This window comes from Macrosteles quadrilineatus, unplaced genomic scaffold, assembly GCF_028750875.1.
Source record: "Macrosteles quadrilineatus isolate MER2022 unplaced genomic scaffold, UCM_ALF_1.0 Scaffold_3__2_contigs__length_128488019, whole genome shotgun sequence".
Taxonomy (NCBI): domain Eukaryota; kingdom Metazoa; phylum Arthropoda; class Insecta; order Hemiptera; family Cicadellidae; genus Macrosteles; species Macrosteles quadrilineatus.
This window is the reverse complement of record NW_026542596.1, coordinates 45,255,824-45,280,264: the sequence shown is the minus strand read 5'-3', so window position 1 is coordinate 45,280,264 and position 24,441 is coordinate 45,255,824. Positions and strand designations below refer to the sequence as shown.

Below are 24,441 nucleotides of genomic sequence, written 5' to 3'. Positions count from 1 at the left end.
AAGAATTCAAAGATCCTTTGACACTGATGTCGTTGGCAGTGTTGACCATGGTATCTGATGATATAGTGTCATCAGAATGATATTGAGATTCTTCTAAACGGGTTTTGACGTTGGATAAATTCGATTTTCTCGCATGTCTTTGGATCTCTTGAGCGGTGACTGGACGGAGGTTTCGTATAAAATCTATTAGTTTGGACAGAGAGATTTTCGGACGTTTTAGACTGTTTGGAATAAGGTGAATTTCAGGATCACTAATTGCTCTAATTTTATAATCCTTTGGTTGCCTACATATACTGTGTAAACAAATCGAACTTTTAGATCTCGACTTGAAGAAAGACTTGACATATACTGGAGTTTCTCTGGTGGGTAACGTTTCATCATTTCTTTTTGTTATGTTTGCTAACGACGACATTTTGATGTACCCGCGAGTATCATCCACACTATTTGATTGTCCTATTTGCCTTAAATTATTCTGCCTGATTGAACAATTCCTACAAAAGCCATCAAGCCACTCAGAATTGAAACTAAGCTCACGATCACCGTCAAACTCGCAGAGCAATTTCTTATAACAATCTTTACAGTTTTCGTAATATTTAAGTGATTCGGCAAAGTCAATGTTTACGTAGTTTGGTGTTTGTACGTGTTTAGGAAGGTCAGAAAAGGTCACTGATTTCACACATCTCCTTGCTTGGCACATAGTGTTTGCTTTTACGTTCATATAGCAAGAGCAATTGGAATGGGATTCCTGTTTGCAAGACTCTGTCTGCCACCCTGGATCTGACGAAAGACTTGAAGGTTCTTCATCGTTTTGGTAGACATGGAATTTGTTGTGAAAATTCATGGATTGCTGAGATTTTTGGAAACTTGTATGTGAAGTTCCTCTGGCCATTAGCTGAAGAAGTGACTGAAACAAATCGAACATTGTGAAATAAATTTGAACGATGTTTTTTTTTTACATTGGTAAAAATGTTTCCCTTTTTTAAAACGTTTTTATTAGCTCGCTTTCTTGTCCGGTACAAATTTTGCAATCAATTTTATACTAACTTCCCGATGAGCTAGAGACTTGAAACTTGAAACATAGCTCACAAATGGAAGACAATGCAATATTATATAATTTAATTTTCACATTTCCCTTGGGCTTACGCCCCATGGGCTTGTTTTTATTAACTCGCTTTCTTGCAAATTTTGAGACTTCCCGACGAGCTAGTGACTTGAAACTTGAAACATAGCTCACAAATGGATGACAATGCAATATTATATCATTTTATTTTCATATTTCCCTCGGGCTACGCCCCATGGGCTTGTTTTTATTAGCTCGCTTTCCTACAAATTTGTATATCAACGAAGTTCCCGATGAGCTAGAGACTTGAAACTTGAAACATAGCTCACAAATGGATGACAATGCAATATTGTATCATTTAACTTTCATATTTCTCTTGGGCTACGCCCCATGGGCTTCCAAATTTTCTATGTTTACATTTTGAAAGAATGTAAATACTGTATATCAATTAATTTAAGTCAACTGTAAATACTTAAATTTGACAGTTCGAAGAGCAGAGGTTAAGAGGTACTGGTTATGCTCCCAAGAAATTCTTTATACAAACAAACATTTCAAAATAAAGATAAACATTCTGATTGCAATGTTTGTAAATAATGTCAATTGTTATTTATTTAGTATTCTATAAAATAAACAATAAGTTGAATAGATTGATATTTTATAGTTAGTAGGTAGGCATACATTCAATCTAATACATAATTATATGAAAAGAAACTCAAATAAACCTTAGACTTCCCACATGCCTCTGTCTTAATCTGATATAGATGCTTGAGATATATTTAACATCGACACACATTAAAAACTAAAAAGTATAAAATAATTTATAAATAAAAACCTATTTTCAAAACAAAACGTTTTTAAACTCACTAAAAAGTAGAAAATAATTTATAAATATGTGGACAGTATAAATACTTGTAAGATTTAAAACGAAAAACATGGGGTGCATGCAATTGATAATAATACATTAGTTTAATAGGTGAAGGTAATTGTAAATTATCTATTGCATGCACCCCACGTTTTTCGTTTTAAATCTTACAAGTAATGTATTTATACTCTCCACATATTTATAAATTAGTTTCTACTTTTTAGTGCGTTTAAAAAGTTTTGTATTAAAAAAGGTTTTTATTTATAAATTACTAGCTGAACCCGGCAGACGTTGTCTTGCCTTTGACTATTTATAATCCCGCGGGCTTTGACCCGTTTAACTTCTTAATTTTCAAGATGATCTCGTTCGCATGGCTCAATCACGTCCTGGTTGAAGTTCGTTCGCCACGCTCACTCACCTTTTGGTAGCAAATTAGCTGATGTCATAAATGTAAAAGAAATAATAGTGCTGCACCCTGTTGGTAATCCTTGTAACTTTAATGCTATTGAACATCATAGAACAGAACCAACTTGTTTAATTGAAACAGCTGTTAAGATTCATTAATTCCATTTCTCATAAGGTTAACATGGGAAACTCCAGAGCCACTGGGGCGGAGCCGATTGGACGGACCACGAAATTGATGGTGTATAAACCTATTCCATGACATTCTACACGTATGTACCAAGTTTCGTGGCAATCGGTTCAGCGGTGTCTGAGTTTATCACTGCCAAACAAACAAACAAATATATATACAAACATCCTCTTTTATACTTATAAGAATAATAACAATTTAAGAAAAAAATTGGTTTTAGTTTGTTTAAAATAGATGACTACTAATGACATAATCAATGGTAATGCCATTTTGTTGGAATTAAAAGTAAAACATGGTTTGACTACGGTTGGCATTACCAGAGAGTCAATTCGGAAATAAAAATATAAAAAAATGTGTTAGCGTTGCTGACTCAAAATATATTTATATTTAATTCGAATAATTGTTTTATAAAAATATCGTTACATCATTAAATCATAATAAAGTGGTGCACTAGAAATTTACAATAATTTGAATGGGTTTTTTATTGATTACAATTAGTTATTTTAATTTATATTCCACAAACTGATAAATTAAATAGCTTTCAATATTACCACGATAAGTGTAAGAAATCAACATGACAGTTCAAAATAACAATATTGGCATTGTGACTAAATGAATCTCTCACAGATAGTATAAGTGAGTTTGCTCAATGCCTTTTACCTGGTTTACGGAGAAAGATTGACTTATTCCTGTGTTTGCGTTGGCTTGACAATTGCAGACGGTTTTGTCTACGCAATGAGAGTTAGTATTTGATCTGTAAAACAAAACAAGTTTGTTAAAAGATAAAGCTAACTAATAGGATATGTTTAAATGTTTAAATGCATACCTGTAAACCCATTTCATATTTGACCTAGCTGTTCCTGATCGTATGACTTTGAATAAATGATTTGACTAATTAAAAGCCTGATCATAGTAAGTAACAAAAGTACAAAGATCGTCTCACACCATTCTACAATACGCATATCCTTCACTCGTATTTGGGTCACAATATGCACCTAATGGCGTCCCCAACTCAATGGTTGTAATTGATATTGATATTAATGTAACGCTTTTAAGAGTTGAGGAATCGAAAGATTAATGAATGTTTTACTAATGTTAATGCTAGTTTAAAATGCTCTATTAATATATCCAACATTTCTTTTTCAAAGATTAACATTAATACGAGTACGGTGTATTATTGGGTTAAATTATATTATTAATAAACTTTAATTAAAAATCAATAATTTATTTGAAAGTTAAATCTCTCATGAAATATAATCGGACTTTATAACAGCATTGAAAGTCTCCGCCGCGCGTTCCCAAACGGTAAAAAAATTACAAGCATCAAGCTATGATAGAGAAAATTAAAATCACATTGAAAATAGAATCTTTCTATATTACCTCTCAGGCTCCTCAAGGATAGTGCTCTTGAAACTGCGTGGTGTGTCATAATATTCTTCTACCTGAAAAAGTGATAAATCTTAACCAAAATTTCCTAAAATGGGTAAATCTCAATTTAAATAATTTCTCTATTTAAATATTTTCCCACGTTACGACAATCATAGGAATACATTAGAAAAATACATCTTTCAACACTATTCAACATATTTAAACTTTACTGTTAAGTTATAAGTGTAAATTTTTCTGATAGTGTTTTAAATATATCTAATATTCAGATATACATCTATAAAATATAGGTATATATCATTTATACATCTTTTAAATTTTGTGCAGCATTGAAAGAAAACATGCACACTATTATTCCAGTGTCATACCACTAATTACATTTTTCTATAAGTCTATCTTGAAGACATTAAAAGTTTAGTTTTAAACCTAAATTCAGTTAATAAAAAACTACATGTGCCTCTTAATTAGGTAGTACCTTTAAACACAGACAAATGAGTTATGCCATTTATATGTTGGAATGTCAGCATTTCATTTTAGTAGAGCCACCGACAGAAAACACTGATTTAAATTACTGATTTCTTTCAATTCTTTACCTCTCCAAAAACATTTATATAGAGAATAGAATCAGGACTATAAAACGTTCTGTAAGTGATTTTAAGTACAAAATTGGATACATGTCCACATTGGATACTTCACAATAACCAAAATTCAGTTTTTGTACGTAGGCCTTTGTAATAATTAACAGTGAATAACATAAATGCAATAAAGATTGCTAGAAAAATTGATTCTGCAAAAAAAATATATTTGCAAAATATCTATGAAAATGCAAATAACCCTACCAAGTTAGTGCTATCGCAGTCACATCGCCCAAGGCCAATAACAGGCATTGATGGGGACGGCCTTGGTCTCTTGAGGCTGGCTGGAAGATCCTCCGGGGCTGTAGGAGGTTTGGTCTTCGGAGGCCGTGGTGGAGGCCGACCTGGGCTGGAAGGATCCCTGGAAATGATGAATAATTGAAATTTCATTTTGTATTATGACCTTCCCCATAGGCATCGGGTCTAATTGTAGAATGTAACAAAAAATCATATGACGAGCCGGTAAATTGATGTAAACTGTTTTGATTTAGTGATGGGTCAGGACGTGAGATCATGACTTTTCTGTCAAAGATTTATCGTATGCCATGCTGCTGATTATGTCTCTGGCCACCTAAAATACAAATTCCAACAAAACTCATGTTATTCAAGGGATTATTGTAAAGGGGTTGGTACAATTAAGATAACTACAAATCAATTATTGATTTTTTCTTATAGAGTTTTTCGATTTTTTTACTTCCATATAGTTTGCGTTTTACAAAGGGATTTTCCCGCTTGGCTGGTGCTTTCTACAGTACTAATCACGGCCTCGTATGGCGAGGCCGTTTTCTCACTACCCTGCTCTGGCAGAGTTTCCGAGAGAGGCGATGAATTGGAACTGGGAGTGAAAGGACGGGCGCGAACAGGGGAGCGACTCAAACGTGAGCTCCTCCTAAACGGGTCGAAGTCCACTTCAGGTGTCGTTTCTGCCTCTTTTTTGGGTTAGGGAACCCGAAGTTTTTTCTTGCATAATTGAAACGTTTTCTTTTTGCTTGTTTTCTGCCATATTTTCAAAATCTTCCCCCCTATGCTGTGACCTCGTGAGAATGTCACCCTGGTTCACCTCATGCACGGCTATACTCCATGCCCTGCCCAAAACCCAGAACGTTCCAGAAAAGGCAGTGGTCTCGGCAGAGCCCCCCCAAAGGCGCAGCAGGGCCCTCTATCCGGTCGCCATTCGGCACTACTACGGCCAAAGAGATTTTCGCCGGATGATAGGGCAGCCTGGGATGTGCAAGAAAGACCCAGTTTTTAAGCTGCACCCTCTACCTGAACGGACGTCCAACGCATCGGGGAAAGAAGGACACGGAGTCATACACAACAATAGACCAAAGTGATTTGGGGAAAAAAATTGTCTATTGATTTTAAACCGGAAATGTTGGTATGCCGATGAGACGCTAAAAGAATTGTTGCGCTCCCCCCCCCCCTTTTAGTCGACTCTTACGACGAGCAGGGGGTACTGCGGTCTATTCTAATGCCAGAGCCGGACAGCATATAAAAAATTATGTATAAAAATTAAGGTAACTGTAATGCCCGTTATGTCCGTTAAGGTAATGAGTTTGACTATTTTACTAATTATTTTACTTCGCACATAACATTTTCCTTTTTTACGATGTACATAGGAATGCATATTTTTAAAAGTGCTGTAATCAAACCAATTTCTAGTTTTGAGTGTTTCTTTTCCAAGTGAAGAAAATTTGCTTAGTTCGATAGCCAAATTTATGATCCTACCAGATAGTTGCCAACGTTGAAGTCTGTCGCGAATCTTGACAACTTGGAGACTTTGCAATGGATTGTCCGATGCCACCTGAAAAATAAAATCAAACGATTAATGGCATTGGACGAGTAAAGAAATTACCTACCTAATCTAATAGAATTTAAAATCATTAGATACTAAAATGGATGCAGAGTAAAAATTAAGTGTCAATCCCTAACAAACACATTTCCATTTATTATGAAACTTTGTAAGAGCTGGTCACACATTTAACATTTTGAATGTTGTTTGTTTAGGTTAAAGATAAATACAGTTCTCTGGTTACAAAAATGCAAATCAGCCAAAGCAGCGTCCTGGTTTGATATCAGCAGCAGCACATCCCACAGATCGGCTGATACTGCCTCGCTGATTTCAATTCAATGAATATTCCACTTAGTTATGCAATTTTTGCCGCTTGGATGAATATTATATGCTGATTTATACAGGCTCATATATTTCAGTCATTTTGATTAATACCCCGATATTTCATGCATAACTGAAAAACCTTTCATGAACTCATCAGATAAAAAGGTTTGATTTGGATAAAAAAAGTTTGCTGAAAATTTCGTTGATAAAGACAGTAGCGGAATTTATAGAATGCAAGCTGCCTAATAGTTATCATACTAAAGAGAGGTGCATTGCTATTACTTGAATATTGCTATTATTAGTCAGAAAACAGCTTAAAATATAATTAAATACAGGGCGTTTATAAAAGAATCATCGGGTTTTAATGGCATGATTCCAAGTTTTATAATCAGCTGTTCAATAGTGTCTTGGTTTTTTTCTTGGACGTGTTTCCATCATTTTCAAAATGATTAAAATTCCAGAAAAAAAAACATTTTGTGTTTTTCATTATGACTCAAGTTTATCTTTAATAACTGCCCAGTGTGAGTTTCGGGGGCATTTTAGACGGACTCCTCCTACACAACAAAGCATTTTAAGGTGGTATCGCCAGTTTAAGAACCCTGGAAGTGTATTAAAAAGTAAAATCAGTGGCCGCGCAAGAGTTCTCTTACAAACTGAGGTGGATTGGCAAATGTAACGATAATTACTGGGGCTTTGTAAATGACTTAGTTTATAAACCGCCAATGCCTCAAACCCTTCAAGAGCTCCGTGGGCGAATTCGCAATGTTGTGTAGAATCAATCAACCTAGCGATGCTAGCCAGGGCATAGGACAATTTACAGCATAGATTGGAAACTTGCTCCACGGCTAATGGACGGCATATTGACAAGATGTAGGGGTATCTATGAAAAATTTAAGAATTCTCCTTAATGTTGATATGTTTTATGACCGTATTTGTTTAACATTAGCGTCACTAAAATGTTTTAAAGCCTGGTGATTCTTTTATAAACGCCCGGTATTACTTAGTCCTTTAGTGTATAGTCACCGGTAAATACTGCTATTACCAATGTGTTAGTAAATTAATGAAAATAGGCCTACGATCTTAGTAAATGTTTGCTCATAACGTTTTGGGTAAACAAAAGATTCTGATAATTACTAAACTAAATGTCGTAAACATGATTTAGCAAGTTTATTTCGAAGTGGGAACTTCATGGAATATATACCAGTCAAAATTGATCTTAATTCGTTCCACCTAGTGCAGCAAACTACAGTGGTTGGAAACTTAAACCCGTTATTTTGGCATTTTTGCATTGTTCAAACATTGAAATATGCATCTTGGATCAACCTGTAATTTTATTCTTATTATTAATATCATATTTCAACACAACTATGAATTGAGAATGCGGGTATAGAGTGGAGATGCCTTGTTTGGCTTCGTTGCTGCCTTAAGATATCAATTTCTTTATACCGAGGGCCATTTTCTCAATGAGCCGGACATCTGTGCCCAGTTCCAAACCATCAAAATACTTTTGACATTTGTCGGAATTGAACGAGTGACATTTCGATTATTTGATGAGCACAATAGTACGTTTCTCGATGGAACATACATGACTCCATGGTCCAAGTGAAGCCGGTCCCTGGGGCGCAAGTGACGGTCGAGGATCTAGAGATTCGGACATGACAGCTTCTACAGCGGGGCCTGCTCACTGTGCCCTCCTAGGACAACAAGTATACAGAACTAGTGTAATGTCTTAAATGAAAATAAAACCTTTCATACCTAGTGAAAAAACTACTGTAAATCTTATAACAATAGTAAAAACGTTATGATTGAAAATAAAAACCAAGAATACAGAATTCACAATCAACAGTATAAAAAGCATTATGATTAATTTTGTTCAGTGTTAGAATATAAATCAAAATACGTATGAGTATCGTTCTTATTTAAATTATGTTTTTTTATTCGATATTATTCTTTAAATAAATATTGAAAATTGCATGACTGCTTTAACTATACGCTTCTTGGTTGTTACTATTATTCTTGGCAGATTTACCTTATCATTTGCAGTTAAGGACTCCAGTTAGAGTACTTTACATTGAATAATACACCATAGATCTGGTGCTTGTTTTATTAACTAAAATTACTACAGTACATCCAATTTTAGTTTGGCAGTGTAGAAACACCAACGCATAGAAATGCGTTGCGCATAGAAACGCAATTTATTTAATCAATAAATTATTTATTTTGCAATAAAAGTCGCTGTATGTTGTTTTTTCCAAAACATATTATGATATATTATTGACGGCTTATAGACACGCACGGCTTATGAGTTATGTTGCAGTTATACCCCTGTAAGACTCACCCTGTGACACAACCCCGAAGACTCCCAGCCACCACAGTCCCCCGGAGGAGTCCAGCAGAGGTTCTCCTGACTCCTGGAGCGACAGTCGGTGAGTTGTTCGCACAGGTTAGCCTCTGTCCTGCTGCTGCTGATGGACCTCTCTCCGACTGTCAACAAATAAACAACATTGGGTCAAGACAGCCACTGGGCAAATAAGTATCAAGCTTTATCTAAGAGTCAGATCTCTTGTAAAACTTCCGATAAGACAAAGGAAACCGTTTACGGTTACAATCTGAAATGTTTACCAGTAGGACAGAAAAGTGGCCATAGTATAGGTGCATAGAGTTGCTGTACGTACATACACTTGTGTGGGGTTGATCAATCGACATTCAATTTGATTATTTTTATTTGGTTGCCTTAACATTTAACTTTCGGTTAATATTTCATGGTGTTTAAACATTTAAATCTTAGCTTTTATACTTTGCAATAATATTAATTTAAACTATTCGAAATTCCTGCTTAACCACTCAAAATAACTGCGATGAATCGGTTGGAATACGTAACATTATTTTGCATAGGACAGGAAAAGAACACAATACAGAAAATATCCTCCCAAAAAGTTTTCCATTGTATGTGTATGTTGATATACACATGGCTAAAATTTACTTGAGTTAAAATTACTTAACCATAATCCTCCAATGTACAGATACGACAGTAAACTACCAGTTATACTACATAGGAACTTAGCTTTCTTTCAGTTACTAAATCTATGTCTTACTTCTAATATTTATTGTTAACGTAATACTTTTAAGAACTATTGATAGAGAAGAGTTATAGGGTGTACCGTGTAGGTAGGCACGCCGGGCTAGAGGGGTGTTTCCCTGCGCGGCATTGCTGAAGGACCTGCTGACGTCATTGCCTCTGTCAGTCAGCAGAACATGCAGACCTTCACCTCTTCCACATTGAGACCCACCCTCGAAACAGAACCGTCCGTTGACCACACCGTACTTTCTGTAACGCAAAAATACAATAAATAGTTCTATATTTGTAGTATTGTATATGTATAAGCCTACGATAGATTTATTAATGCCATATTATTGATGGCTATTATGAGGTAATAATTATTTATGTCATGGTTAGCAATCAATAGCTAATAATTATTGCTATTGATAATTATTGATGCTATTAACCTATTTAAAACTTCCTCCCCAGCCACTCAATTAATTATTAAATATTGATATTAATTAATTTATTGAGTATGAAACTGTAAAGTCCACTGACTTTAAATATTAAATAGGGTGATAGCATTAATATACCCGATAACATAATGATGTCTGGGTCAAGCAAATACTCTACTTGTAGCGATTTGTCCACTTATAAAATCTTGCATTGTTCAAATCTGCACACACAGTCTATGTGACAGTAGGTAGACAAAAGTCTATGTGGATGGGTAAATGCAAGGTTGAAAGAGGCCGCCAACCTCTAAAAAAATGGGACTTTTAATTCAATTGATGTACAATATGAAAGGGGGTTTCGTCAGTAAAATGAATCACTCGTGCAGATTTAAACAGTGCAAGATTTTATAAGTGGACAAATCACTACAAGTAGAGTATTTGCTAGACCCAGACATCATTATGTTATTGGATATTAATGCTATAAACCTATGTACTCAAGAACAAGAATAGTCATGTCTGGTTTAAACGGCTAACTTTCTATTGAAATGATAACACTCAACCATTTATGACAAGTGAGGAGCAACTAATTGCTAATTTACTCATAACCAACCTCTCCGTTCTCAGCTGAACCTACCTCAGCTGGGCGATCTGCCAGTGGCCAAGCAGTCTAGGAGGGACTCCAGCTGTTAGACAGAACCTTCTCTCCAGCACATGCAGTCTCGCAGGACCAGGAGTCAGCTTACTTCTAGGAGGCGCTGATGAGATCTGCACCAGGAACTGCTCGTCTACATGTTAAAATTACACATATTTGCATTAATTTCAGTGCTATAAATTAACTTTAACACCTTCCAACCTCATCTGAAAATTATGTGCTGAGGATGGTCGATTAAATTTGTTAGTGGGTTTCAAGCAAAAATGAGTTTTCTTAAAAATAGATTTTTGGATTGTTTGGTGACACAACAATCCATGTGGCAGAGTGGTCAAGCACATATTTTGTACACATTTTGTGGCAGGTACCTTGATGTTTAAGAAATCGTAACCCACTTGAAATATAACAGTGGTCTGTGAATTAATTTACAGTAATTTAAATTTAATAATCTTTAAATGTTGCTTCTTGAATTTTAAAAACTTTTAAGCAATGTTACGGGTAAGTATTTGTTGCTTTCCATACTGCCATTTCATAAGTTAGTCATTAAATCCAAGTAGTTACAATTTACTAACCAATAATACATTGGCTCATTAACGTACTCAACTATTTTGACCAAGCCACTATTACAGAAGTATTAATTTGTGTTATAAAAGCACTTATCTTATAATGTTTAAAAACCCCCATTTCAGCCCCTGGACAGACCAGACTAAAGAGAAGAATTATAAAATGGGGTAGAACTAATTCTAAATCCTATTATCTATGTATGGTACCTTTATAACAATTTAACGCTATCTTACATACTCACCCTCCCCCAGGTTGATGGCTATTTTCGCCTGCCACTGAATCAGCTGTTCTCGGGTGTCGAAGGCGAATATAACAGTCACGTCCTCACAGATGATTGCTATTGTGTTAGACTCTTTGTCCAGGGTGAAACCTTCACAGTAAAATACATTTTATAGCAATTATTTCAGGTTTCACCCTTTAAGATTAATCATCAATAATGAAACAGTAAGATTATAGATATGTAATTTTTAAGTATTTCCACTATTCAAGGTAAAAAAGTGTGCTCTACTGACATAGATAGGAGTTATGATTACAATAAGTAAACATAAATATTTTGGGCTGTGTAGCTAAATTGATAATAATTCGTAATGATTTATAGTACAGTACTTGTCAAAATATATGTAATGAATTGCTGCTGGAATGACGTACAGTCGTAAAAGCCATTGGCACAATAAACCAAATATGCAAAACAAATAAATATGTTTCAGTAAAGATCCAAAGTTTGCGCAGTGATACAAAGTATCGTCATGTTAAAAGGGAAATCTATCAACAAATGTTTTTTTAAAACTATATTTTGATTTATGTAACGTAAACAAAGAAATTGTTTTTTTTTTCGAACTGTAAAGCTATGGCTCAATAAATATTAAATGAATAGTTTGCATGCTGAGTTACACTTTTGTTCAGATTGTACATGTCTTTAAACAGCAAATTATATTACTGTCAAAAACAAAGATTCGCTAACACTGATTTGACTGTGGTGTGTTTAAAAATATATTTTTAAATCCTTAAATGAGAGTATTACTCTTTGGCAGTGCATTTACTCGATAAGCATAACTTGTGCGTGTGCATTAGTACTCTGTGTTGATATTTCCAAGCAGTCTCTTTCTCGGTGGGGCACACGGGAGGGACTAAGGCTAACATATCTTGTAGTGTCAGCGTTCGCCGCTAGAACTGCTAAGTTGAAATAATTTAAAATATTTTTTTTTAATTTTTAGTTATAAAATGAACTTTTTAACTATAAAATATTGTTTCAAATTATAAAATTAATTTTTAATTTTTAAAATTAAACTGTCATAACATAACCTAACCAACCAGACTTCCTGATAATATAAAAATATAATTAATAATTACTTATAATTTTTAATTAATTATAAAATTAATTTTAGAATTTAGTATTATAAAATTTAACTGTCATAACCTAACCTAACCAACCAAACTTGCTGATATGAAAAATTTGTTGACAAAAAGTTAATGCTACTAGCGGGATTCGACCCCGGGACCTCCTGAACACCAATCCGAAACGCTATCAACTATGCCACGAACGCCGCTGAAATCACATTGTTTCGTTACGGTAATCGTGTCGCCTCAAGAGAAGACATTAGCCACTAGAGATGACGTCACTACACCTTTAGCCTTAGTCCCTTCCGTGTGCCTATTCCGTCTCTTTCTGACCCAAGGTCATTTTCATCACCAACTCACCTGACTGTACAGCAAGGAAGTATTGTAACGATAGAGACGCCTTTGTCTGACCATTGTTGTATCGGTCCTTGCTGTCGCGGTAGAGTTGTACGTGGACACAATCTGAAAAAATAAAATTCTATAAAAACTTACAATACTGTCTTATGATATAGGTGACTATTTAGTTGTCTATATGAGTTTGATAGTACCCTTATTTAACACTACTCTTAACAGTAATCTTATTTAAGACTAATGTTTGTCTTAACATTTTGATAGAATAATATCATAGACAGAACAGATTCCACATTGACAGGTTAACAGCGGTCAGCCTATAATCACTGTATCATTTCGACAGGAAATATCATGTCAAATTCTAGATAAGTAGGTACCAGTACGTGTATTGAAGATAGTTTAGAACAAATATGTTGAACATTGAAAATTGAGTACGACATCAAGGAAAAACATTAGCATAAATCTGGTCCCTTAGTTAACCGTAGTCTTTTTTTACAGTGAACAACGAGTGTGACATGGAAACTTGTGTGACTGACTCATGTGTGTTGTTAGAACTGATTTAATGTTCAGCCAACCTTGTCTACAAATGGTTTCAATACATGTTTTTTGGTGTCAAAATATGAGGAGAGGAGCCTATATATGTATTTTTAGCAAACAAAGAATGACAGCAGTGTAATGTTTAAAAACGAGGATGCCTAATGGTTAAATAAAAAATATTTACTTAATGGAAGAGAGTTATAGATTGGGAATACAACCAACCCCCGTGCGTATATACAATTTTCTCATTAAACTAGTTTTCATTTCTATCTTTAGATCAACAATTGTTTTGACATTAAAGCTATCATGTATTCAATTATGTTTTAAAGACAAATCAATTCCATTTTAGCGAATTTCCCTATAGGGAAGTAGCTATTACCGTAGGTGGCACGGTAAGACCTAGACCCGGGACCGATTTACTTTTTCATTTTGATGTCCCCAGAGGCCAAAAACACTATTCTTTCAAATTTTTATATATGTATATATATATATATATATATATATATAGACTTATATATATATATATATATATATACGTCCGTGAACGCGATAACTTGAGTAATTTTTGTCCGATTTTGATGAAATTTGGTTTAAAGGTGTAAAGCGTTATAAACTTGAATGAGTTCGCGAACCAGCACGATCGGACCATGGGAACGGGGCTTTACGGGGGGTTTTATGGGGTAAAAATTGGTTTTTCTCACTTTTGACCCTCAAAACACAAAATTTCCCAATTTCTCTTTAGACCTTTTTAATGAGCTTAAAAAAACAAATAATTTAGTATATAAAAGTATTTTTGTTCGATTATTAGTAACGGAGAACATTAAAAAAATTGTAAATTTAAAATTCCCATGTTATTCTTATGGAGAATATTGTCAAATGTTGTAGTTTGCTTGTTTATGAATATATTTTGATCAAACTTGTCAAATTTATTTATTTTGTACTAAGCTATCAATATTTTACTCAAAAACACACTTTATTAGTTTCCTTGTAGCAGCAAACCTAGGTACTCGCTAAACCTAATGTTATTAAAATATATTTAACTGCAAATCAATTCAGACAAATGGAAATTCGCTTAGTCGGCAGGTTTGCTGCAGCGGGGGTATTTTTACTATAAATGATTTAAACCCTTTCAAATTCGATTATTGTGAAAGACAAGAGTCTGAATTCTGTTCTGTTTAGATTGAAATTCCGAGAAACGTTAAGGTAACACTTTAAAAGTCTTTATAAACAAAGTAAAAGTTCCATTAAAATCAGTTGAGAATATTTCAACAGGAACAACATACTCTAGGGAGTCAAAGCTTCTTACATAAGTTATTTAAGGGGTTTCAAGTAAATAATTCCTTCAGTAGACAGCTGCTGGGGGTGGTTTAATCTGCTGATCTGACCAACGAAATAATAACCTTATTGTTCTTGAGAAGTACTCATTATGAATTAATAAATTACCAGCCCTTATTACCATCGGTCAATCGGGCCTGATGATGACTGGAGTGTCCAACCGAAATGAGTCACCACTTACCATCTTGTATATGTGTTTACCGTCTTTAAACTTAACAGTATAAATGTAAATATATGTTTTAAGTGTTATAAGGCGTATATTTAGTTTTTTTATCAATACAATTAATGATTTAATAACACGTGCAATGCTGATCATGAAGGTATTTAAGATATTACTAACTCTAATAAAAGAAAACATTGTAGGAAAAATGTATTCATGTTTTCGCTAATTTCTAGTAATCGCTAATTTCTGATACGTTTTTATTTAATTTATAGTTCAGAAGTTATTTACATAAATATCCTATAACAAATATACTGGGTGTCGCGGAACTCTCTACCAATACTTTTGGACACTGTTCCTGAGTAAGAAAACTATCTAAATATCATTTTTAAATTGACCAGAATTACTTAGTAGTTGCTCACTCAACCGCCATTTTGTTTTTCACTTATAATTTATTTTCTATAAAGTGAGATACGGAATTAAAACTTTGCCCAGACATGTATGACAACCAGACAAAGCTAATAAAAAATTATGACAAATTTTTAAATTGTGACCATTTAAAATATTTGTAAAATAACGGTTTTTGAGTTTTTTAAGAAAATAGCCGCCATTTTGTTTTATTAGTTTAAGAAACGTCATAATTTTTTGTAGCTTTGTATAGTTGTCATAAATGTTTGTGCAAAGTTTCTATTTTGTGTCTTAAACCACTTTTTAGAAAAATAATTAACCAGCGAAAAAAAACCAAATGTCGGCTGAGTATCTAAAGACTTCCGAACAGTTTATATATGATATTTAGATATGTTTCTTACTCAGAAACAATGCCCTAAAATATTGGTCGAGAGTTCCGGGACAACCTGTAGGTCTCATATTAAAACCTACAGTTGAAATTTTAACTATTGAGATTGTTTGTTTCGTCGGGAGCGATTATCCAATTCAGACACCCTCGCTAAAGAGATGCATGTCTTTACTTTTCTTGACAATAGGACATCTTAAAGTGGTCTTCTAATAATTTCCACATTTAAAAATTAAAACAGAAGTCGATATTTGAGCTTTCAGGTGTTAGAGTCTAAAACTCCTACATACATATTGGAGCCCTGAAATAAAGACTGGGGCGTATTGACCAACATTTTAACCGTTACGGTTACACAATAAAAGAAATACACCTTCGTACATTTTTTGAAAAATTAACTTGGTCTTAATACATCCTGACTCCTTTGCTGTGCGAATGGTTTTCATATAGTAACGGCAAATTAAATGGACGATAATTCCCCTAATAACAAGAACAAGAAGAAAGACAAAAAAGAGATAAATGTTTCTCGGTGAGTAACGATGGCAAAAAGTTGCCGCTTTGGACGGTCATTATTTCCTCCGCATTAAATGACCCTCACTTCGTTACTGAACCTCTCCTGTAGGAGTTGTAAGCAAAGGTTGCTGGAGAATTCAAAGTATTTGTCAAAATATGAAAAAAAAACAGTTGCTTCACTTGTATTTGTTTGAAAAGTGAATTCTGAACGTATGAATTTTGACACCCTACGTAGTATTTGTAATCTTTTAATAGACATATATAAAACTATTTTTTTCTTCAAAATATACCCATAAATTATCAAATTATTACCAAGATTCTAAAAATATCTTGGTTATGTAAACTAGCTTTGATGTATCTTTATTTCAAATTTTGTTATGGTTTTATTTAAATAGCTTAATCAGTTATAAGTTTAATGACAATTGGTATCTGGACCAATTGATCCTGCTTAGAATAAAACTACAAACCTTCAGATACGCAAACACGAGCAAAAATACTCTTCTGAAATATTTTGCATGCTTATAATGCACATTTATTAATTATTTATATTGTTTTCATCATTGACAGCTTAAATATGGATTTTTATGATGATAGTCAACTGAATCATCAGTCACACTATTATTTTCTTAGTATATAAACAAAATGTAAATGTGTTCTTTAACTGCAAATCTAGCTTTTATAGGTTATTTATGCTCTAACTAATCGAACATAGCACGCCCAATGGGGGTTTTTGAATCTATTTATCCTGTAATGGATATTTTCTCTCAATTGTATCTAAGGCCCAAATAGTGAATTTCCAGGAGAAAAATGGTTTGCAATGAGAGGATGACAACAGTAGGCAGTTAATTTGGAACCTGTCATGTGGCTATACAATAACTCACGCGGATAGGTAACGCTACATATTGCTTTAACAATTCAGCTTTGGAATATTTATGTATTTTCTAAGGACAGTATTGAATAAAAACATACAAATACAAATTTAAAATCCATAGCACAAAAAACACGATAAAAATGTTGTTTTTTGTGATATACCACATTGTTAAGTCATAGATAGACGTTAACTAGTGCATAGGTTCAATATTAAATGAAAAAAATTGCCTTTAAGATTTTAAAATCGATGGTCACTTATTTTTTTATAATTGTTATTTTTTAATAATTCACAAAGCAAAATATTCTAAAGCTTCCTATCCATCCACAATGTAAAATAGGCTCACATGTGTTCCTGTTTTGTGCCCTTGAGTATAAATATAATAGTATTTGATAATTATACAAATTTTCTTTCGAAGTTATATAAAAAAATTATAATGCCGTTTAGTGCGCTTAGACTGCAGGTTTGCTTTGGGAGGGGTATTTATTTGGTTGGTCCTACTGACAATCCGATTGCTTCCAAATCCTCTTAGGTATAATTATTAGTATCAGTAGTTATTAAGATTAGAAGGAATCAAACTTTTTAAAATTAGAATGAGTATTACAAAGTTATCATAAATAAGTAATTCTAACTATTAATTCTAGTAGAATTTTATTATCCTAAAACGCACACGCCCATGTGCAAGAGTGCGTTGCTTCCACTAATTACATGGAAACCATTTCATCAGAGCATATAACATGATGGTTATATGACCGTATAACATCCGTGGTTATGTGAGCATACCTTGCGATATATAGTAATAAGCTAGTATATAATCCAACACACGCACTGCCAGAGCACACAGCAAGGATGGTCGCTCTACTGGCAACACTGTGTCTTCTGACGCTAGCCTCCGCCGAACACTTCCATCACCACGTCCAACATCATCACGAGCACGTCAAAGCCATCACGGTGACCAAGAAGGTGCCTGTGCCGTACCCTGTCACCGTCGAGAAGAAAGTGCCTTACACCGTGGAGGTGCCAGTAGATAAACCGTACCCGGTCCACGTGCCCAAGCCGTACCCCGTCTATGTCGAGAAGAAAGTGCCGTACACGGTCAAGGAGTACGTCCCGCAGCCGTACACGGTCTACAAGAAGGAGCCGTACCCGGTCGAGGTGCCCGTCGACAAGCCGTACCCCGTCCACGTCCCTAAACCTTACCCCGTGGTAGTCGAGAAGAAAGTACCTTACACGGTGGAGAAGCACGTGCCGTACCCTGTAAAAGTGGCTGTGGACAAACCTTACCCCGTCCACGTGCCTGTCGTCAAGCATGTCCCGTACGCTGTAGAGAAGAAGGTGCCTTACAAGGTAGAGGTGCCTGTGGAGAAGCCCGTACCTGTGTCTGTGCCCAAGCCTTACCCGGTCGTTGTGGAGAAGAAGGTGCCTTATACAGTAGAAAAGCTGGTGCCTTACCCTGTCAAGGTACCTGTATACCACCATCACCACGAGTTTGGACATGAGTATGGACACGATCTGTTTTAAATGTTCTTTGTTATTGTTTTATATTGTTAACTAAATATACCATTATAATACTGTATATCGATTCATTTTTGTTCTCTCTTTCTACTCCCAATGAATAATTTCTCACCAGCAGTGATAATGATTGTTTCTGTGAGTCATATAACAAGGGTTTCGACTCCTCAGATATGTTTAGGACATAAAGGTTAATCTTAGCTGCTTTTGAGATTTAAAATGGGTTTTTGTTGACAAGAATCACATTTTGTACATCACAATTCTACAAATTTATCATTTCGTACAGCTAATCAATTACAAAGTCTATCTAGGAGTTGCTACATAATAATATTTTACATGAATTACTAGCGTCCTCGGATTTGAAAATACAATAATTTTAATATATTAAAATACTTAACCAGATTAACAAATGATAATACATTTAAAATAACCGCTAAGGATATTTGAAGATTATTAGTCAATTCCAATGGTGAACTTGCCAACTTTATCTAGTTCTCATTAGCTATGTTGTTAGCTACCCAGTATATGGACAAAAGATAATCTGTAATTTAGAACATGACTAATTCCCCCGGAAGGTTTGCCGCTCTCTAAGTAGACAATGATTACAAGGGAGTCCCTCCCCAACATCCCTTCTATTAATTAACATCTTTGCATTTGTGACTGTTAGTAATGAACGAGAAGGTTTTAATTTGTTCCCTAAAACTTTCTGACGTTTTAAAGTCGGATTTCGTGGCTATATTTCTGGTGTCTAATAAGAGGCATCCCATTTACATTTAACAAATGCAGTACTGCCTTTTTTATGTGGGATGATTTAGTTGAATTTAGAAAGTATTTAAAGAAATTAAATCGGTTTTTGTTTTACAAAAATAATTTAATTCAAATTTATTTATTAAAAAACATAGGTACAGTAATTAATTGCAAAAAAATAATAAAACAACTCCATTAGCTAAGTTAAAAATTAGTACAAAACATCTTTGGCAGGACTTTGTCTATATATATTTTGGTACCTTATTCCCACGATAATCTTTTATCTATTTAAGAAAAGTTTTATATAAACAGAAAATTATAAATGCAAAAGAATCGATCGAGTTTTTAAGGATATATATAGGGATCTTTATATATTAAAAGAACAACTCGAGAAGAACCTTATTCCTCCCACTTTTGAGAAGCTTTGTTGAAACAAAAACTGTCTCAAGAGACTGGTCTTTTGTACTTGAAGATTTGTCTTAATCTAAGTACATAATACCTTCAGGTAATTCTACATAAGTAACTAAGTAAAAAAATAAAACAAGTTTGTATATTCTCTCAACTCCAACTATATTTTTTCTATTTTATATGAATTGTATATACAATTTATGAATTGTATTTAAAGTGTAGAGTAATTAATTTATTCATCGTTTCTTTGGTATTCTACTCTATCCAATTAATACTTTAATACTAAAAACATATTTGCTAATACCCACTTTAAATTAAAAAAAAACAACGGTTTAGCATTTTCATGTTAGATTCAGCACTTGACTTTAATTCCAGATCAAGCAATTCTGACGAACACAACAATCATGTTTGGGTAGAGAAGGCTACAAAGGCTTGGAATAGAAAGCCGATCAAAAGGGAGTTTTGCTTATTAACATTTCAGTGGTTACTTTACAGACCTACTAGTACAAACCTCCTTCTCCCTTGGCTCTACTGACGATTATCAAGTTCTAGTACGTTAGTTTCATGTTATTTATTTTAAAACCTTAACTCTGTAAAATGTTATTCTTGTACACACGTAGATTAACATAGACGTAGATGTTAACGTAGATTAAAACATAAGGTTTGTGTGTATGAAACATTGTTTACCGTGTGTATAAGACAATACTGTCGTTCAGTAATCAGTAAGTTAAATATAATATACGATTATCTAATCTTATGGAGCACTATTTCTCGAGATATTTATATGTATAGGTATGCGCAAAATAGTTTTGAAATTTCCGTTTCAAACAGAACTAAACTTATATTACAATTTATTTATGAGTTTAATATATTTTCTGTCTTTTTCCAGTACAATTATCCCGTGGTTAGAGACTTTTGTTTTAACATTTAAATTTACTAATGTCAAAATGTAATGCAACTGACCTCTACCTTTAATGAGCTACATCTGCTGATTGACAATAAGGTATAGAGCTCAGGGTTGTTAACACATCAGTTTGTTTTCTCGTTAAAAAATGTCTAACAGTACTTGTAATTTGGGTTGTGTTAAAAAAAGAATCTATAGCTGGATTCAGAATCGATTCCGCCATTCCCTTCTAGTATAAAATTAGACATTTCAGATTTCAAAGCAAGCGCTATATCTACATAAGTACCCAGCCAACATAAAAATTTATAATTGCAATTTAAGAAAACGTGAGTCGGTGGCTCAGTTGGAAGCGTCACGGACTTTAGGCCCAAGACAGCGATGTCGTGGGTTAGGATCCTGGTCCCTGTACCAAACATTTTATCAGTACAGTTTACCTTCATACTGTACTGCCCCCCTTCCTTTGCTGGATACGTTCCACGCACAGATCTGTAGTTATGTGTACGGGAAATTAAAGGTTAAAAGAGGTCGCCAACCTCAATTTTTTTTTATAAATGTAAACCTATGATAATTAACATAAACATTTTCAATAGTTAAAAAAGTTCAATTCATTGTGTTACATACTTATGGCTATCTATTAAGGTATATTTATAGTAAGATGCAATAAGCTATGTATACAAATATGAAAATCTATGCAACATAAATTCTACATTACTGGTTGAAAAGAGGCAAAAATTAATGAAAAAGAAACATTTTTAAAATTTTGATTTCATTGTGAAAAATATTATTTGCTTTAATCGAAAATCTAAATAGTTTTTGCATCATTTTAAAACGTTGATTTATGATTTTTATAAGGCTAAACATATTTCGATCGTAATAAAAATATTCGTAGCAATGGTATTCGTGGTCATGTTAAACAGCCACCACGAAACAAATTGATAAGTTTAAGTACAACGTCAAAAGTTCCCTGCAAAATGTGAGTATTCCCACCAAAACCACTTCCAGTCTGAAGTAATCAATAAGGGATCTGTCATCTCAACATTCCCTACCCAGGTGAGGCACCTCAATAAGCCATTCAAAATCCTGTCATGGAGAGAATTTCATATTTCACTCAGCCTCAAAACAAACATCGCTTCCACACGTCACGTCTCTAAACTGAACGTAAAAAACCAAATGCTTGTCTTCTCTGATTTATCGGAGGAAGATTTTCCTTGCAAAAGATTCTCATGTTTTATGATGTTAGAGGTTCGTGGGACCTACAAACCCGTACATACATAAATCAATCGATACGATTTAGGATTTCCTCAATATTTTAGCTATTTAACTTTATGATTTGGTGTTAATTAAATATATATTTAAGTGGTTTAAATACCCGTAACGTTGATAATCCAAATGGTTGCGTTACCGACTAGTTTCGGTTCACATTGGAGCCATCATCAGGGTTTCCCAAGGACATTGTCGCTTCTTCTGAAGATCGTCAGAGTTTATAAGTATTTACAAAACATGGATCAAATTTAAAACACACAACACGCATGACTAGGCCTAGGTTGACATCCATTTGGATTGTCAACATTACAGGTATTCAAACCACTTTAATTGTAGCCTATCTTGATAATTTAACGGCAACCCATATAAAAAATGAAATTTGACAGCTTAAACTTAGACTCGTTTACTAAAAAATCCGAATACTCAATGCAAATGTAATAGTCACAATTTACAATTTATTATTAATTTGTTATGTGCTGCAGAACTTGTAAAATCTAACAGAAGTAAACTTATCATTATGCATTTATAAGCTCAATAAGATTGTTGTCTTTTTATAGTATGATTAGCCCATTCATTACACAATTTGTATTTAATAACAAATAAGTGGACAACGCTACAGAATTTTGCAAGAATGTTACTGGTGTATATTGACAAGTTATTATCCAACAATATTATTCAGGGCATGAGTTTGAAATGTTTCACTGACATTTAACATGCCTGGTCTAGCTTGAGTGCTGTGGCATTTGTGATAAATTAAACCATACTTTATGCTACATGAGTAAAAGTGTATATCGTGAATACATTATTTACTTGTAGTTCAAGAATACTTAAGGTAACTGATATTGATGATAAACAGTCATTTATATGTTACTCTGACACTTTGTTAGTCATGAAAATAGCATTTTGTCAATGACACTAAGCATAGTAAGCTGTGTTTCAAATATAGAAAATTAGTAACACATTTAGTGTTCGAAATTTGAAACCACAGATATTCATAGTTTTTTTCACGATCCACCATTAAATGGGAGTGATAATTTATTAAGTTATATGTATTGAAGGGGTTGTTGAAAATCGCTTTAAAATAACAAATTAGATTGTACTCCAATGAGGAAGAAAAATTTGGTAAATCGACCCAGAGCTTTTTCACAGCTATTGAAGCTGTTTACATAAATACGATCAAAGTTACTTATGAGGATAGTGGTAATAACTTCTTCTATGTTGTTCAAAATGTAATTATATCCACGACTTGTACTCTTTCAAATCACGAAATGATCGGACGGAGGAAAATATGGTCTTTAAAGAACATTGATTTCTGTATCAAAATGTAAAACTAAAATTTGTCACCCAATATTAAATCGCCACATAACTTAAACTTAATTAAAATTAATAGGTATTAGATTTATACATTATGTTTTGGATTTATTTAAAAATGTACTTAAAGAACTGAATTTGGCCTGTTCTATACGTGGCCAATATAAACGGTGTTTAAGCAGTAATGGACCACACTGAAATATAGTGACATAATAATCAGTGTTTTAATGCACTATAACTTAATTATATAATATAATTATTCCAAAGAGAAATTACCTGTAATTTAGCTTAAATGGATATTTAATTGATTTCTGCAAATTTCTTTTCGTTAACATTAAAGTACTTTATAATTCCTAAGCCTTCGTAAAACTAAGAAACAACTACGGAGAACTTCGTAAGTAGAGTCACTGTCCCAAGGGATGTGAGAGGATGAAGGGTTGAACCGAAGGGAGAAAGTTCACTAAGGGCGTACTAATTAACTGACGTACTAATTACTTAAACCGAGAACCGATAATGAGAAACAGTTACTGATTATATACTATATAATAATGCATTACCTAAATTACACGTGAATCAATTGTTTATTAAGGTTGGATTTGTTAACGAATGGTTTAGATTTTGAATGTCCACTTATCCACTCACATAGGCCAGAGTTTGAGGATGAAAAAGGGGGGGAAGCTTAAAAAGGGGCATAAAAGGGGTGCCGATATAGCACAAAAATATATAAATGTGATGATAAAATAATGGCGGATCTCAAGAAATAGTTACCTAAGATTCTTAGTTGTTCGTTGCTCAACAGTCTCGACAAATATAAATTTTAATTTTGTCAAAATTTTGTAATTTTTACTCAACATGTGTATAGTGATTCTTAAAATAACTTGTTTACCTACTTAAGTAAATTAAGTAAATCTATAATAATCAACGGCATAACTCGTGGATATAGTACGAACCAGGGCTAGAAAACTGTCAAAAAAATATCTTCATTTATAAAGCCAAACAATGAGCAACCTCAGCAATAAATGTTCACAACTTGATTCAGTCACATGGA

At 33.8% G+C, this 24,441-nt stretch overlaps 2 protein-coding genes across 2 annotated transcripts; one reads left to right on the top strand and one right to left on the bottom strand.

Annotated features, from left to right (window-relative positions):
* Nucleotides 1-3,135: 3,135 nt before the first annotated feature.
* Nucleotides 3,136-13,585, bottom strand: LOC128989167 (protein Dok-7-like). Its single transcript, XM_054411035.1, has 11 exons — nucleotides 13,582-13,585; nucleotides 13,055-13,156; nucleotides 11,598-11,726; nucleotides 10,778-10,928; nucleotides 9,813-9,979; nucleotides 8,990-9,135; nucleotides 8,237-8,345; nucleotides 6,264-6,339; nucleotides 4,740-4,896; nucleotides 3,895-3,956; nucleotides 3,136-3,268 (listed from the first exon to the last, which is right to left on the bottom strand). The coding sequence occupies exons 1-11, from the start codon at nucleotides 13,583-13,585 to the stop codon at nucleotides 3,136-3,138; spliced, it is 1,236 nt and encodes a 411-aa protein (XP_054267010.1).
* Nucleotides 13,586-18,097: 4,512 nt separating this feature from the next.
* LOC128989165 (uncharacterized) lies at nucleotides 18,098-18,769 on the top strand. The gene has a single exon (XM_054411034.1). It carries the CDS (start codon nucleotides 18,098-18,100, stop codon nucleotides 18,767-18,769), a length of 672 nt encoding a protein of 223 aa, XP_054267009.1.
* Nucleotides 18,770-24,441: the final 5,672 nt, after the last annotated feature.